The sequence below is a fragment of the Phyllostomus discolor genome, chromosome 1 (assembly GCF_004126475.2).
Source record: "Phyllostomus discolor isolate MPI-MPIP mPhyDis1 chromosome 1, mPhyDis1.pri.v3, whole genome shotgun sequence".
NCBI lineage: Eukaryota > Metazoa > Chordata > Mammalia > Chiroptera > Phyllostomidae > Phyllostomus > Phyllostomus discolor.
In genome coordinates this window covers 68,756,750-68,775,079 of record NC_040903.2, presented here as the reverse complement: position 1 = coordinate 68,775,079, position 18,330 = coordinate 68,756,750, and the positions used below count along the sequence as shown (strand labels likewise).

Sequence of the window (18,330 nt, the reverse complement as noted above, 5' to 3'; positions counted from 1 at the left end):
ATTAAAGCCCCGGCGCCCATTCTTCCAGGTCCGTTGCTGTGCGTGTACACGGGAGGGTGGCCAGCCGTCCCGATTTGCCAGCAGAGCAGTTTCCTGGGATGCTGGGAAAACTGGGAGAGTTGGTTCGTGCAGATGCACTCGTGCTTGTGCACACACACAGTAGTGAATAAAAACACTTTTACTGGAAACTTCAAGTGCAGAACCACATTGAGCTCCTTGCATGCACTTTCCTTATTCTCACTTTCCAGAAAGTAAACTCCGGCATAGAGAGCTGTTCCTGTTACAGTCTAAGTCTGTTGTCTAGTTTCCCACTGAGGCAGGGTAGTGGTACAAACTCTTAGTCAGCCCCATGGGGTCACGTGCTCCACACAACATTCCAGTCAAGATGGACCGACTACATGACCTCGGTGGTCCCATAAGGTTATAATGAGGCTGAAAAGTCCTGTTGTCTAGTGACATCGTGACCTCCCTTACACGGGAGCCCAGTGCACTACTCAGGTGTGTGTGGTGCTGCCGTTGTAAGCAAATCTACTGCACTGCTGGCTGTATAAAATAACAGCCAATAATATTTTATAGTTTAATTACTACATATGGTGCCAGATGGTACTTGAATTATTTGGGGATCACTTTGTAGTTTACATAATTATCTCAATACTAAGTGGTACACCTGAAACTAATACAAAATAATATTGAATGTCAACTATAATTGAAAACATTAAACAATTAATAAAAATATAGCACATACTATTTATTACCTAATCCTATAGTACATAATATCAATACTTGATTGGAAAATAAATGACTATATTACTGGTTTACATATTTACTCTACTGTACTTTTTATTAGTTTACAGTGTGCTCTTTGTCCTTATAAGAAAATTTGCTGTAAAGCACCAACCTCATGCATCTCGCATTTACCATATCTCTTGATTGCTTGATTTTTTAGTTGTGTCTGATTGAATCTCATTTTCTTTTTCTTCTTTTTTTATTTAGTGTATTTTATTAATTACGCTTACAGTTGTCCCATCTGTTCCTCTTTGCTGATTTCCACCTGATACCCCAGTTGCCTCCAACAATCCAACCCCCTTAGTTCATGTCCATGGGTCCTACATCTATGTTCACTGGCTTCTCCATTTCCTATCCTATTCTTAACCTTCCTCTGTCTTTTTTGTATCTACTATTTATGCTCCTTTTTCCCTGTGCCTTCTCCCGTATTCTCCCTCCAACCCCTCCTCACTGATAACCCTCCATGTGATATCCATTTCTGTGATTCTGTTCCTGTTCTAGTTCTTTCCTTAGGTTTGTTTGTTGTTGTTGTTTTTTAGGTTTGGTAGTTGATAGTTGTGAGTTTGTTGTTATTTTACTGTTCATAGTTTCTTATCTTATTCTTTTCCTTAGATAAGTCCCTTTAACACTTCATATAATAAGGGCTTGGTGATGTCATGAACTCCTTTAACTTCACCTTATCTGGAAAGCATTCTGCCCTTCCATTCTAAATGATAGAATATCATTCTCCTTGTCTTTCTCCTTGTCTTTCATCCTGAGTAGTGTAATTATGATGTGCCTTGGTGTGTGCTTCCTTGGGTCCAACTTCTTTTGGACTCCCTGAGCTTCTTTGACTTCTTGGAAGTCTATTTCCTTTGCCAGATTGGGGAAGTTCTCCTTCATTATTTTTTCAAATAAGTTTTCAATTTCTTGCTCTTCCTATTCTCCTTCTGATACTCCTATGATTCAGATGTTGGAATGTTCAAAGTTACCCCAGAGGTTCCTAATGCCATTATAGTTCCTCTGTTTATAGAGGTTCCTATTGTTTCCCAACTTTATGTGATGCTTAGAAAGTCTTTTTCCATCCTAAGACCATAAAAGTCACTTAGAACTTTTACTATTACAATGTAAAATTCTTCCCAGTTTTATTGATATAATCAACATATAACACTGTATTAGTCTAAAGTGTACAACATAATGACTTGATAAATGTATGTACTGTGAAGTAATTACCATAATTCAGTTAACATCCATTATGCCACAGAGTTACAGTACTTTTTTTGTAATGAGAACTTTTAGCAATTTTCTTTCTTGTTTTTTTTTTTTAGCTATTTTCACATAAAGAAAGTCCTTACTTACCATTGATCAGCTCTGCAACTTTAAGCAAAGTGACATATAATGAAACCAATTTTACCATAGGCTAACTAACATAAATAAGAGTGAAGTTCCTAGGGCAACTCATCGACATTGTAATAAAATGGTGAATAAAATGGCATTATGTGAGGACCTGCTATATGCTGTACAGTAGTGTTAACTACAGTTGCCACGCTGTACATTACATCCTCAGGACTTGCTTATCTTTTTCTTTTATTTAAGATTTTATTTATTTATTTTTAGATAGAGGGGAGGAGGGAGAGAGAGGGAGAAACATCAGTGTGTGGTAGGACTTGCTTATCTTCTAGCTGGAAGTCTGTACCTCTTGATCACCTTCTCCCTCACACCCCCCTGTCTGGCACCACTGATCTGTTCTCTGTATCTATGAGTTCAGTTTGTTTTTTCAGATCCCACATATAAGTGAGATAATGCAGTATTTGTCCTTCTCTGTCTGACCTGCCTCACTTAGCAAAATGCCCTCAAGATCCATCCATGTTGTCACAAAACACAGAATTTCCTTCTTTTTATGGCTTAATGATATTCCACATATTATATGTGTGTGTGTGTGTGTGTGTGTATATATGCCATGTTATTTATGAATTTATTCATCAATGACCACAATTCATTTCCCATGTCTTGGCTCTTGAAAATAAAGCACTAAAGTCAAAAAAGGTCAAGTTGTTATAAGTCATAACAGATTTCACTGAAATAATTCCAAATGAGAGGAGCATAACAATGTGTTCTGTAGTACAAATACTTTAGATTTTGGAACAATTCACTTGTTAGTAGGAATACACTGACATTTGCACAAATATCCAAATTAAATATAAATTTATAGTACTTGTTTACCTGATGTCATATTTTTAAAAAATTCCTACTATAACCATACCTTGGCAAAAAATACAGTAAGGTGAGTTTCAATGCCAATAACCCAAAGAAGGAATTTTGGAGATTTCAAGTGTTATTTATAATAGCTAAAGGGTGAAAACACCTATTAACTGGTACATATATGAATTCTACTGGATTAATATTTACTCAAAAGTTACTTTGAGATAGTAACTTTTATGGTTACTAGTTCCACATCCACTTTCTAAAAGGGCAGAGTCAGAAGCACTGAGCCACCTTCTTTGTTCATGTGCTTTGCACGTATATACACGGTGGGGGAAAGGAGAAAGAGAGAAATATCATTTCATTTGAGTTAATTAACACATATGGTCAAAATAATAGGAAAATGTAAATTTCATTTCTAAAGGGTAGTTTGCTAAACTACCAAATAGGGAATGCTTAGATCCACAAAACTAATGCAAACACAAGTATTTTCATAATGCCATTTCTCTATAAACATCTGGTACAAAGTAAATGTATATGGGTTTTGATACTGATACCTACAGTATATACACATGAAGAGCACAGTAAAATAAAGTTTTTCTTTTAAATGCTGCTGAGACTCAGTTTTGAGGCCCTGGCTACAGGCCAGCCAGTTCCCTTAAAAAAGACTGCTGAGGAAGTCTGCACCCTGGCCCCTTTCCTTAGAGGTCTTTCCCACTCCAGGCCACTAGGCACTGCCCTCATGGCCCTGGAGCTGGTACCACATGACTAGGGACAATTCCTAGGCCCCCAGCTCAAGGAAATATTTTCAAATTAGCCCCACCTGCCCAGACATGTGTGGGTCAGTTGGTTGAGCGTCACCCCACAAAGGATCCCTGGTTTGGTTCACAGTCAGGCACACACCTGAGTTGCGGTCCATCCCCAGTTAGGGCATGTATGAGAGGCAAATGATTGATGCTTTTCTCTCTCTCTTCCTCCCTCCCTCTTATCTCTAAAAACTAATAAATAAAATCTTTAAAAAATTTAAATTTGCCAGACTATACTGAGCTCATGAAACTTAGCTCCCCATTCTCATACGTAAGATCCCCCCTAGGGTTGCAGCTTGGTGGTGGCCTGGTCCCAGGTGTAACCCTGGGTGGCCCTGCCTGAAGGCCCTCTCTGGTTGGGAGCCATCCATAACTAGCTGTTCTGCCTTGCTTTAGCCAAGTGTCAGTGTGTTGTGTCTGCTACTAAAGGAATCCTCCAAGCTTATTGAACTACACAGCTGCTGCTAGAATCTAGAGCAACATGTTAGCAGAGGAACACACAGCAGCTGTGACTTTCTACTAAGCTCCTGGGGGAAACAGACACTCCTCTGTTGTACCTCACAGTTAGAGAAAAGCAAAAGCACACATTCAGAAAAGCTTACGATTATGGTGAAATTTCCCGCTCATTCATGCAACAAATATTTATTGAGCACCTGCAGTGTACCCAGAAACAGTGTACCTGCTTGCCTTCCAAGAGTCTATATTCCATTAGGGATGATGATAGAAAAATTCAAGATTATAAAAATAAAGTAAGTAGACAAAAGAGATAACTACAGAGTGGTTATTGCTATCAAACAAGGTTGAAAACAGTCACTGAGGGCACAGTCAGGGAAAGGGTCTTTGACGCACCATTTGAAGGAGGACCTGAAGGGGAGAGTGGACTATTCCAGGCAGAAACGACAGCAAGTAGGAAGGCCTATCAGGCAGGAAAGGGCGTGGCGTGTTTAAGAAGTGACAGGAGACCAGCCTGGCTGGAGTGCAGCAATGGAGAGAGCAGTGCTGTTCTGGAAGGACAGCAGGTTCCAGATCACTGGTGCCCTACAGGCCACGTGGTGAAAATGTCATAGTAAACTTGGCCTTACCCTCACCTCCTGCAACATACACACTTGTTTTTAAAAAAAGCTTTATTAAACTTTACTGACATAAAACATTGCATATACTTAAGGTACAGAACTTAGCATTTTGATATACGTATACACTGTGTCAGATCATTATAATCAACCTAATTAACATGTGTCACCTCTGTAGAGTTACCATCGTTACCACCTTTGCTGTGTGTGTGCACACACACTTTTAGGATTTGTAAGTGTCAGTGTGTATGTTAGAAGAAATGATTGCAGCTCAATTCCTTGAGTGCCAGGCTGACTCAGAATAGTTTTAGGTATAATTCAAGTCACTAAAAGGAGGAGTTGCTACTGTTTAACATTACAATCACTACCAATGAATAAGGGCAGGATGAAACCTGTTTGATTTTCCTACCATATCACTCCTGTCCAAGTGTTGTCATGAAAGAGGAATGCTGTTTAAAAAAGGAAAGGAAGGAAGGAAGGAAGGAAAAAAGGAAAGAAGGAAAGAAGGAAGGTAGACACTGTTATTGTTACTAAAACTAATCACAACCACCAGAACCACTGTCATGGAAGAACCATTCTGTTGATAAAACAGAAAAGAAAATGGAAGGTCTTTCTTCCTCCAAAATGAGGACATCTTAAAGTGCAAATCATCCATAACTTACAACCCCATTTAAAACTAATTAGAAACTATTTTGAATATCCATTAGTTATTACAGATTATCTAGGAAAGCAATGAAATATATACCAATAAATGAGTTTCATGGCAGTTCCTAAAGTTAGCAACTGCATGAAAGAGTTTAATGCTGTTGAATGCTTTGAATTCCTCTCTTCTAGCATTAAACTATTTTTCAGATTCTAATATGTCATTATATTTTAGGATTTCCTGTTTAACTTTTTCTTAGCCTGGCATTTAAGATTGATCATTATTGGCCCCTATCAACACTTATTTACTTCAGTCAGTGAGACTGTATATATATGCAGAATTTTATAGTCCTGAGTTTGGGTTTTTATAGTCTTCTCCTCCATTCTCAACTATCACTTCTCACTGCCATAAGGTGTCTACAGAAGTTCCTCTAGGGCCTTTCAAATTTCATGTGTTAATTTAACAAACACACCCTGAATGGCAAGTAGTGAAAAGAACAATGCTAAGTGTAGTCTAGGAATATTGAGCAGTGATTTTCAACTGGTGCATCACAACACACTGGTGTGCCACAAAAATTTTAAAAACATGTAGTACCTGACTACTCAGTCAGGCCACTGACCTCTTTTATCTTCGACTGTCAAATAAAAAAAATCCTACTAGAGCCAAGACAACAATAACATTTGGTGTGAATGAATCAAAATTATACTTATTTTTTGTCAGATGGGCAGAATTTTAGTAGTTTATGTGTGCCATGAGATCAAAAAGGTTGAAAATCGCAGACATGTAGACAAGGAGACAAGGGCAGTGGGCAAAAGCAGAGTTGGGAGGAAGGACCCAGTTCAGGGTCTGGTGGAGAGCTCCTGAGAGGCTGGACTTGGAACTAGGGAAAGATTTGGATATTCAGGGGGCAGTTGGAGGAGACTGCAGGTGGGAGGGGTGGTGAGAGCCACAGAAGCAGATAAGAGGGTCATTAAAATCAGTCTTTACTTAAGGGCTGCACCTTGTAGTTCAGAAGAAACTTTCAGATCTGACATCTCAAGATTTTTACAGTGTTCCTGTGAGGTATTTAAGGATGGGAATGCTATATTTACTTCCAAAAAAACCTTAAATGGATGTAGTTGCTTAACTTTACAGGGAATTTAATAGGCTAGCAATGAACACTACCATTTTTTCTTTATATTAATGAGCTGGTAGTATTGTTCATGTCTCTCATTCTATCTAGTACTTTATTTTGGCAAGCAGATAACTTCAGAAAGTCTGATATGAACTTCTGGTATAAAAAGTAGGGATGTGGCACTTTTAAAAATAATTGAGGTGTTCTGCGAGGGAGTTTTTGGACCTGAACTAGTAGTTACAAGCAGGTACAAAACATCGTTAAAAATGAAGCATGTCGACCTGCACACCATTCAGAAAACTGGCCTTTCAGTCTACTTGCAGTAGTGGGAGGCACTGGCGCACTGCTGGAGGGCGCCACCAGGGGCCGCTAATCCACAGCGCCTTTGTCCAAACAGGTACACTCGGCGTTCTGTTTCTCCTGCCGCTCACCTCAGCTTCCGCCGGAAGCGCCACTGTCATTGTGGTCCGCCAGCATTTGCGCTGGCAGCGTAGGTGGTTCAGCTGCGCCCGCTGGGTGAGGGTTCGTCGGAGGAGCCGGAGGGGGAAGCTAGCTTAAAGCCGGGAGACATGGACGTCCTGAAGTCGGAGATCCTCCGGAAGCGGCAGCTGGTGGAGGACCGGAACCTCTTGGTGGTGAGGAGTCTCTGGTCGTGGGCGCGGGGTAGTGTAGTGGTCGGCGAGAGGGGAGGCTGGGAGCGAGGGGCCTGGTACTGACCGGACTCCGGCAGGGGTGGGGCTTAACGAGAGGGGCCCCCGACTACCCTGGAGCGGCCCCTCCCGGTCCACCAATGATCCTTTTTACTCCAGAGCTTTAGGAAGCGGGTAGGGGAGCTCCAGAAAAAGCCAAGGTTTTGGCAAAATTTCGCTTAGCTGCCCTTTAAATTCTCTCGCAGTTTCAGTAACTGCCCCTTATACTCATCCTCATTTGTCGGTAGTCGTCGGAATTCTGCCCCAATTCTTGTGGTCGTTACATCTGTGGTTTTACTAAGGGTTTGTACCCAGCTGAAGCATAGAGGAAGGGCCGATTCAGAATTAGTTTCTAATTTTGATTTCTTCCTACTGGTTAAATTTTTTTTTAAAATTATTATTCCTTCTCTTCTCAACATGCATAGAAGAGTCTGTTGGCCAGCTCTTCACTGTTGGAAGAACGGAGAAAAGGAGAAATAATTGTGTGCTTTAGGAACGTCCCAAAGTTGATCTCCATTACTTTATTGCATAACAATAACTTAGACGACCGATTCTCAAAGCTTTTGCTGTGAGGACCCCACTAACGCTTCCAAGATCCTGAGGATCCCAAAGGGGTTTGTTTATGTGTTTATCGATATTTACTGTGTTAGAAGTTAGAGCTGAGAATCTTTTAAAATATTTATATATTGTATTAATTCACTGATTACAGTAACGGCTCACTGAATTATGCCCATCTTCCAAACGTGGATATATTTCAGTCCACCATGTTTTAAAAATTTCATTTAATGTCACGAGTGACTTTATGGGAAGTATCTTTAAGTATCAAGAAACTATCAGGCTCGTGGGGACAGATCTAAGATCGCCACACTTTCATTTTCACTGGAAAGCTGACATTTTATCATAGGCAGCAAGTGCTACCAGTTGTTTCCTGGAAGTGACAAGTTCACCTTGTTCATTTTTGGGAAGTCTAAGCCTTAATAACTATAGTGTGTAGGCATTCTTTGACGTAAAAATAATATTCCATGAGAAAAAGCAGCCAGTTTAGCTTGTAACTTAATCGCACAAGTGCTTTCCTTCCAATCATCATATTTCCGTATAAATGAGAAGTGCTGTGTGTATACTCACCAAGGTTCAGGAGACTTACCCTTGCTTTTCACCCTTAGTACGAAAGTCCAGCAGCGTACAGGCAAATAGTACCTCAGTGCTGAAAAAATGTTGGATCTTACAGACCCTTGCAAAGTATCTGAAGGACCCCAGGTGTCTTGGGACCACACTTGGAGAACATTTGCTCAGGTCTTTGGATATAATGTAAGATTAATGTCTATGACGTAGTAGTGTGAGTTGGGATTATTTGGTGAATGGTTGATTTCATAATCAACGAAACTAAAAATAATTAGCAAATTAGAGCTCATTACATAGAATATTATTTAGCAGATAAAAGGGGAAAGAGTGTCTATATCTGTAGCTTAATTTTTATCTCTGCTTTAGGGACCCTTTTTCTTCAGATGAGTGATTTGAGAGTATTTGGAAAGGTAATGTAGATATTGGAATGCATAGTTGATGTTAGGAGGGCCAGGATGTAGAAATCTAAAGCTGAGGGAAAATTGAATCACAGAAAGCTGAGCTCTCTCTCTATGTCCATAATGTGTGACTTTGCATAATCATGTAGGGAGTCCTCTTGAATAATAGAGGCATACCTCATTTTAATGTGCTTCGCTTTATCGCGCTTCACAGATACCACGTTTTTTACAAATTTAAGGCAAGACCCTCCACCAGCAAAAAAGTTATAGCTTGCTTTATTTTGACACTCACTTTTTTGTGATGGTCTGGAGCAAACAGGCAATATTTCCGAGGTGTGTCTGTATAGGAGGAGAGTATGAGTCACTGGACATCTTTTGTTTTTGTATGCGTGGGGGTGCTGTGTTTTGATTTACAGCGGTATAAGAGCAGTTGCTTTATAGACTTTCTTTCTGTATCATAGTGTCAGTAACTCAATAACTTTCATACTTTTTCACTGCTGTAGCCACAGGAAGAAATTAATATTTTGTCTTGACATTTGTATGAAATAGTTTCATGAAATAATTCTTCTTTCCTACATGCTATTCTACCATTTATTTTATTATTTTAATCAATTTTATTGAAATGCTGGTTGCAGATCCCTGAATTGTCTTCATTGCTGTATCTTTAGCTAGGAACCTCCCATCTCTGTTGTATATTGTTCAGAAGAGCCTCCTCATCTTGGCAGTTCCAAGCAGTTTCCCAGCTTTTAATTGTTAGCCTGATAGTTGAAATAGTAAAAACCTTGTGAGTGCCCCTTTGTGAACCTGGAGAAGCTGCTCAAAGAAGCCTCCTAACACCTGTACTGAAATGTTCTGCCTGGTGTAACTATGGGGTACTGAAATGCCACTGCAAATGTTGCCGCAAATGGTGATATTTCATTTCTTTTTATGGCTAAGGAGTATTCCATTGTATATATGTCCCACATCTTTATCAAGTCAGCTAGTGAAGGACACTAGTTGTTTCCATGTCTTGGCCACTGAATAATTGTTGCACTGAACATAGGGGTGCATATGTTTTTGTGAATAACTGATTTCAAAATTTTCAGGTAGATACCCAGAAGAGGGGCTGCTGAATCATATGGTAACTCTATTCTTAATTTTTTGAGGCACCTCTGTACTGTTTGCCCTAGTGGCTGTACCAGTTTACATTCCCACCAGCGGTGAATGAGGGTTCCTTTTTCTCCACACCCTCTCCAATACTTGTTATTGCTTGTCTTGTTAGTACTAGCCATTCTAACAGGTATAGGGGGAACCTCATTGTAGTTTTGAGTTGCACTTCCCTAACAGCCAGTGAAGGTGAGCATCTTGTCATATATCTGTTGATCATTTGTTATGTCTTCTTGGGAGAAGTGTCTGTTCATGCCCTCTGACCATTTTTTAAATGGGTAGTTTGGTGTTTAGCTGTATGAATTCTTTATATATTTTAGATATTAACCCCCGTCAGAGCTGTTGTCTGTAAATGTCTTCTCCCATTCAGTGGTTCCCTTTTTGTTTTGTTGGCAGTTTCTTTTGCTGTGCAGCTTTTTAGTGTGAAATAGTCCCATCATTTATTTTTGACTTTATTTCCCTTGCTTTTGGAGTCAAAGTCATAAGATCTTCTTTTCTATCTAATTTATTATTTCTGGTTTTATAGATAGGTCTTTGGCCCAGGTCATAGTCTCTTTTAGAAGCTTCTCCACTTTGCCAAGAGGTGTTCACAAGCTAAACAGTTACTGTTTCAGGTATCACAGGTAAAACCTGAGACACCACTTAAAAGGACCAAAGATGTAGCAGCTTTTCTGGAACAGCAAGCTCTAAGGCACAAGTGTTTTACAGCTGCAGCTAGGATAATGAAAACAATTTACTTACCTTTTTGCATTTCAAATTATGTCACAGGTGTTGGTACACTTTATCTGTAAACAATTGGCATGCATATCATTAACGAGTGTTTAGTGTTTACACTTTTTTGTGTGTATGCGAAAAATTTACAATGAAGAAATACAGAAATCATAAGTGTGCCATTAATTAATTTTGACAGATGCAACTGTCTCTGCAAACTCAGTCTGCATCAAGTACATTGCAGCTTTGATCAGTCCTTGCCCCTGCTACCCTCAGAAGCAACCATTGTTCTGAGTTCTTTCTACTGCATTTAGTTTTGTCTGCTGTAGAACCTCATATAAATGGGACCATATGGTGTACTTTTATGTCCCACTTTGTTTAATGAGAATAATGTTTTGAGTTTTCTTCATGTGTATGCATCAGTTTTTTATTCTTCTTATTGCTGAGGAGTATCTGTTGTGTTTATCCAATTCGTTAATCCATTCTACTGATCTGATGGGCTATTAGGATCAAACCTGCTGTGAGCCTTTTTGTACAAGTCTTAGATTTTTCACCTCTCTTGGGAGTGTAATTGAGAGGTCATAGAATACCTCTCTGTTCAGTTTTACAAAAAGCAAGGGGATCCTTTCCCAAACTGGTTGGACTATGTTACATATTCACCAGTAAAGCAAGAGAGTTCAGAGGCCTTAAATTCTTTTAAAGATTTGTCTGTCTTTTTAATTCCAGCCATGCTGGTAGATGTGTTGTGATACCTCTTTGTGGGCTCCCATGTAAGGGAGGTCACAATGTCACTAGACAACAGGACTTTTTCAGCCTCATTATAACCTTACAGGACCACCGAGGTCATGTAGTCGGTCCATCTTGACTGGAATGTTGTGTGGAGCACGTGACCCCATGGGGCTGACTAAGAGTTTGTACCACTACCCTGCCTCAGTGGGAAACTAGACAACAGACTTAGACTGTAACAGGAACAGCTCTCTATGCCGGAGTTTACTTTCTGGAAAGTGAGAATAAGGAAAGTGCATGCAAGGAGCTCAATGTGGTTCTGCACTTGAAGTTTCCAGTAAAAGTGTTTTTATTCACTACTGTTTGTGTGCACAAGCACGAGTGCATTTGCACAAACCAACTCTCCCAGTTTTCCCAGCATCCCAGGAAACTGCTCTGCTGGCAAATCAGGACAGCTGGCCACCCTCCCATGTACTCGCTCAGCAACGGACTTGGAAGAATGGGCGCCCGGGCTTTAACAGGACTTAATTCTCAGAAGGAGTTGTTGTAGATTCTTTCTATTTAATCTGTTGTGCTTAGTTGTATACTCTAATATTTTTCCACGAGCGTATGTGTTGGTTTTAGGATCAGAAGAAAACCACATTTCTTCCAAACTGACATTTTTAAACACTTGAATACAGCCTCTAGAGCTGTTAATAGCTGTGAAACTGTGAAATGATTTCCAAAGTATACACTGAGTCAAATGTTAGCATGGCAAACACAGTATCAGTGGTTTAATAAAAGGCATGTTATACAGTCTATCAGTATGCAGTGTTTTTAGTGCTAATTGTCTGAGTGTCACTTTCGTGTTCACAGTAGCACCTGTCTTGTTGGGTACTCAGGGATCAGCGGGATGATTTGTGTTAAAATCCCCAGCACTGGGTCAGCACTAGTTCTCCTCTGCTGTTCTATGAAAGTTCGACCTCTGTGCTCAACTGTCACCACTACTCTCTGCAATGCTTTTGCTCCACAGAGGAAGAGTGTAAGTTACTAATCCCTCAAAACCCATTGATCATAGGTAAAGTCATTTCCCAATGCTGCCATGTAAACCACTGATTTGGCTTTAATGACCTGAGCACACTTTGAGGACCACATTAAGGTTGTCACTCAAAGCTGTACTCCCCATCAAAGTCCTGAAGTAAATCTTGCTTTGCCCATCCAAGCTGCTTTTCCTTATTCAATGGCTGGTCTTGGCTTATGATTCATAGCTTCCTAAATCTTGTCGAACAAGCAGCAGTGGCCTTAGGGAGCCCCAGGCCCAGAACTAGCAGCAGCCAGCTTAGATTCACAGCTTGGCTCTGGCTAGGAAACAGGTAGCAGCCACCTCAGATTGCTTTATACCTCAGGCAAGGTGGCCCCAGGCCAAATATGTAGGGGCTGACCTTGGCCTGCACAACCCTGGAAACCCCAGGGCCAGCACATCCATGGACAGATATAGACCATATCTGAGTACCAGCACCCCGCTCCTGCACAGCTGATCCTCCACTGGGGGGCGGAGTTGGTGGTAAGTGGTCACAACCAATCCTTGCAGCTGACTACCCTAGGTAATTGCCTCCCATTCATCTGGAAACAGCAACCAAGGCTCAACTACAAGAGGAGGGTATACTCAGCCCACAGAAAGGGCACGTCTCCAGTACTGGCACACATTCTGGAACACATTCCAGCTTGGGTGATAGTGGAGGCTGTGCCACTGGGACCTACAGGACACCTCCTACATTAGGCCATATTACCAATACACAGAGTCAAAGCAGCTCTACCTAATACATAGAAACACACACAGGGAGGCTGCTGTAGTGAGGAGACACAGAAACATAGCCCACATAAAGAACAAATAAACTCTCCAGAAAAAAAGCTAAACAAAATGGAGATAAGCAATCTATCAGATACAGAGTTCAAAACACTGGTTATAAGGATGCTCAGGGATCTTAGTGAAGACATCAACAGTGTAAAAAAGATCAAGTTCACAGTGCTAGATACATGTTTCCTACCATTCTAATCTTCATTTGCAAGATGGAATTTTATCGTAGGTGATAAATACTGTCATTGTTTTCCTTGAAGTGACAGACTTGTTTTGTTCAGTTTCGAGAGACTGTCCAATGTGCAAGCCCGAGGAATCAATTATACAAGTGCTTTTTCTTGAGACAGAGACCCCACTTCATTATGTGGTAGAAGTGCTTTGTATGTTTTTTTATTTTGTCATACCAAATATTTAAAGACTCTGTACTCAGGGGTGGAGATTTGGTAAAATTGTACTCTGTCAAGACAAGAAAAACTGGCCTGTGTATTTTCCTGCAAGTGCATGGTGCTGAGGAGCACAGTGACCACTGCCACACAGATAATGTACCGAGCCTTCATTCACGCTCAGATTCCAGTGGTTTTCCTCACCATTGCTTTAGTGCTGTTAGTGCAAGTGTGTGCCAGTTGAAAAGAAGCACATAACATGTTATTAGTGTTACTATGGAAATGAAATTTGACCTTGGCAGAATCCCTGAAAAGGTCTAAGAACCCTCAGAAGTCCATGAACTTCATTTTGAGAATTGTTATTCCAGGTTTAAGATTTTGTCAGGTGTGTTGAATGAAACAGACATGAAAGTAAAAGATATCATAGTCATAGATCACACCATGGACTGTGGCCTGGACAGTCCTTTTACTTTCTATCTGCTCTTTCTGAGAGGACACCGTATGTGTTTTTCAACTTATTGAGACATGACAACTATCTGCTACATACACAAAAGGAGCAATTTATGATGTTGAAATAACATTTTGGGAGTGGAGAACTGTGGCTTGGAATGCTGGACAGTACAAAGGATTTAAAGGACCAGAGTTCTAGTCCTGCCTCTGTTACACATGAGGTTTACTAAGTTCTGGGCATGCCACCTGACCTTTCTAATCCTCAGGCTTCTCACCTCTATGATGGGGTGAATATTATGTGCTCCCACCTTTCTCAGGGTAGTTTTGATATTCAGGTGATACTAACAGCTTCTTCATCTTGACATCTCCTAGTGTGCTTGGTGTGTGGTGGATGTTTATCAAGTTAGTTAATTAACTTAAAAAAATTTAATTAATGAAAATTTTAAACATACACACAAACCTGAATTGTATAAGGAGCCCCTGTCTACCCCTAATACATTTGTAAGTCTAGAAAATCAGAATGTTCTCATATAAACAAAATGATACCCAACAAAATTAAACTTAGGTTCTTAATGTCATGATACAGTCCTTTCACATTCGGTTATGTCCAATTTAATTGAAATACAGACATATGTAATGTGTTTACAGTTTCTTTGCTCAAATCAGATCCATAAAAAGTTCAGTCATTGCATTTGCTTATTGTGACTCTAGGTTACTTTTGATTGAGAACATTTTTATTCCCCCAGCTTCACCCCTTGCCTTGCCTTTGCAAGGGGATGCCATTGCCTTGTTGGAGAAACTGGGGCTAGTTTTGTAAAATTTTCCAGTGTTTGTTTCTCTGTGGCGTTATTTAGCTTATTCCTCTATTTCCTGTGCTTCTGGTAAACTGGAAGTTAGACCTAAGTGTTTGCTTTGATTCATAGTTACCTTTTGGTAAGCATGCTGTATCGACAGTGCTGTGTACTTCCTACATGTCTCATAGGAGGTACATGATGTTTTCTTGGTGCCTGGCTTGATCATTGGGTTCAAGTACGGGCAGCGTGGTCTTCCCATTGCTCGCCATGAACCTCTCCAGTAATGGTCCTAGCATCCATTGGCGGTCATTGCCCGAGTGAACGAACTTCGGACCCTGAGGTACTAAATACCTGAGTAGGGGTGCTATTGATGTACTATTGTAATTATTAGTAATAAGGTAGGGCACTATCTTTGAGCAAAGTCATCAGTGAAATAAGAGCTGTATGTAGTAACAAGCCTCCAAATTAGGGACTATAGATTTAACAGCCAGGAGAATTTTATTTATGGTATAGAAAGAACTTTTTCACCCCATCACAGTAGACTTAGAGCTTGTCTCTTAACATCAAGTCATATTAAAACAAATGCCTTTAAACTGTCTTTAGTTTGTTTTGTTTATCTTCACCTGAAGACATATTTTCATTGCTTTTGAGAGAGAAAGGAAGGGAGAGAGGGTTTAGAGAGAGAGGAAGGGAGGCAGAAAGAGAGGGAGAGGAACATTGATGTGAGAGAGAAACATCGATTGGTTGCCTCTTGTACAACTCAAACAGGAATCAAACCCATGGCCTTTTGGTTTTGGGAAGTACACCCAACCAACTGAGCCACACCTCTTTTTAATGAAAAGACTCTCGGGAACCTTCTATGTCTAGATTACTTTGAGACTTGATTGGTACAATTTTCAGAATTAATAAAATGCAGTTAACTGATACAGTAAGATTCCAGATGATGGACAGAACGAGGCACACTCTTGGAACTCTGTTGATAGTGAGATTTAAGATGTTAGCTGTAGATACCGTAATTTTTGTATCATCACTTCTGTTAGAAATAAATAAATAAAGCATTCTGTTTTATGTGGTTCATAATAAATCCATTTTTACAGATTATCATTGAACTCAAATGTCGGGAAATTAAATCAAAACAGTGTGCGCATTTGGAAAATATCATTGGTTACTTTTATTTGCTGTTGGATTTGCCTGTTAAAATGATACTGCAAGAAGATGTACAATACTTCAAATTTAGACTAGGAATCAAGGACAGGTGGTATGCTCAGGAAATCAATATACTCTATAAGGAACCAAAAATACTTTGCCAATTTCTTGAAAAAATGAAGGATTGTTTTCAGGTTCTTGACTAAGGGACATGAAATTTTATTCAAGGATATATTATTAACGTCTTTCATTCTTCAATAGGAAAATAAAAAATATTTCAAGCGTAGTGAACTTGCAAAAAAAGAAGAGGAAGCGTATTTTGAAAGATGTGGCTATAAGGTATGAATTCCTGCTTTTATGTTAAATTGTCTATTTCTGAGTTTAAATTTGTACACCTGTTGTTAAAGTGACAAAATTATTGATCTCTGTTCAATTTATCAATGTTATACATTAGCCTATAAGTGAGAAGCCATCTGGAGAGGTATGAGTTCTGGTTTTCATTTTTTTTTCTTTTTTAACTTGAATTCAGGAAAATGCATGCATGACTTTTGGCTTGGAATGGTTTGGCCTTCTGTGGACAGCATGAATTGGCTTGAGATCAAAGCTTGATTTTTTTTTTAATTAAATATTAGATCTGATGCTCCCTCATTTTCATTTCCCCACTGCGCCTCTCCTCACCTCTCCCAATAAAAGTCTATTTTTAAAGGGCTAAAACATTTTATTCCTTCAACAACAATGGTATTAGCAGTGGTATTTTCCCTGATTCCTTTTGAATGTGTAAGTCAACGCTTTTCTGTTTCCATTGTCAACAGTCCCTTTTGGCTCTAAGTACCCCTGCCTGAATGAAGTATAGCACCATATAACATTTATATGCTTTTTTGTAATAAGAAACCACATTTCAAATATTGCCCAGTCTCTTGGATAGAAAATGTAATATTGAAATATTTGTTAGAAACCAATGAGTTGTCTGGAAGACTGTGTATTTTAGAAGCGTGACTCAAAGTATCTTGGAGATTACCTGGTTGAATAACGTACTGGGTTTTTTATTGGGAGGGGTTAATGGTTATGAGGTGAAGTTATAGTTAAATTATTTTAAAAAGACTATCTATTTTAGTAATTTCCTTAATCAAATTTCAGAGACTTTCTGAAATACCTCTGCCAAATCATAAATGTGAAGTCAACTTTTTGCTTGTGAAACACCAATTTAAAACAATCCCCTTGTGCATGTCATGTTGAAAGTTGTGGCAATAAATTACCTGGCATAGCATTTCTAGAGGGAAGCATGTGTGATGCAAATGGTTTGTGTATGCATTTGGCTTTATTTTGTAGTGTTGGGCAAGGACAGGTTTGAAAAATTTCACTATATTTCTGATAGGTTTCTAAAATATGAAAGTTTATGTTGGTATTTTGATATTTTCCATGAATATATTGATTTCATTTACTTCTAATATAGGAGATTAGAATATGTTTTGTGTAAGTAACCATCGAGTAGATATTCGGAAAGAAGAATTCTCATGTTTTGCTTGCCCAATATTGTCTAACTTCCAACTTGATTTGGAGTAAGAATTACCCTGGGTTTAGTCTGCTGACTTGTTGCTTTCCCAAATCTTTAAATTTGAGCCTTTCAACTTTTTCATAAGGTAGGAAAACACTTTTTTAAAATGGTGGCATTTTTGCTTTGCGTAGGTTGCTTCAGTGATGTGGCAGCACTTTCTTGCTTATATATTAGAAAGTCCTGGAACAAAACAATTACCGTAAAGGTATTGCTTGTCATGTTGAATCCAGCTGCCAGTCAGTAACTAAGAGAACTTTTCATCCTAAGATTTTTGGAGAAATAACCTGTTTTTATGCTTAAAAAGAAAGCACAGTTTACTCTTTCTAAAACATTTTTAATAGTTCCTTCTTGGTAGTAATGGAAATACAGCCTGTATTGCTTTTTATTTCTTTCTGGAAACAAGTTCCCATTTCTAAGGCTTGATGCTGATTTTGTTTGTAAAAATAGGAAAGATAGTATTTTTTAATCTCAGTTTTCTTTACACTATTAATACTGATAACACTATTAAAATATAGAGCCCTAAGTTATGTAATTTTAAGCCTTTCTTAGTTGAATGTGAGTTTTTCTTTAAGGTTGATCTTTTATATTTTTTTGATCTTCTTTTGGCATTTTAGATTTGTCTTTTGGTCACTTGGGAAACCATGCTTCAATATCGTTTTACAGAGCACACAGTGGGGCTTATAAATTGCTGAACTCGATTTTCCCAAACTGTGACTTGGATGGCAGAGTCAAGGAAATATGTTAAGAGATATTTTTCTCTGCTGGTTCATAAC

The 18,330-nt window shown here is 39.2% G+C and overlaps 1 protein-coding gene across 4 annotated transcripts in view; it reads left to right on the top strand.

Annotated features, from left to right (window-relative positions):
- The first annotated feature begins 7,050 nt into the window (after positions 1-7,050).
- The window catches only part of PRPF18 (pre-mRNA processing factor 18), a 46,698-nt gene continuing 35,418 nt past the window's right edge, over positions 7,051-18,330 (top strand). The window contains exons 1-3 of one of the 4 annotated variants that reach the window (XM_036024382.1): positions 7,051-7,235; positions 16,264-16,341; positions 16,457-16,483. In XM_036024382.1, the coding sequence (XP_035880275.1) occupies positions 7,170-7,235; positions 16,264-16,341; positions 16,457-16,483 (171 nt within the window). In that variant the 5' untranslated portion in view covers positions 7,051-7,169. The remainder of the gene's footprint in view (positions 7,236-16,263; positions 16,342-16,456; positions 16,484-18,330) is intronic. The other 3 variants (XM_036024387.1, XM_028506097.2, XM_028506098.2) reach the window with 3 other exon arrangements.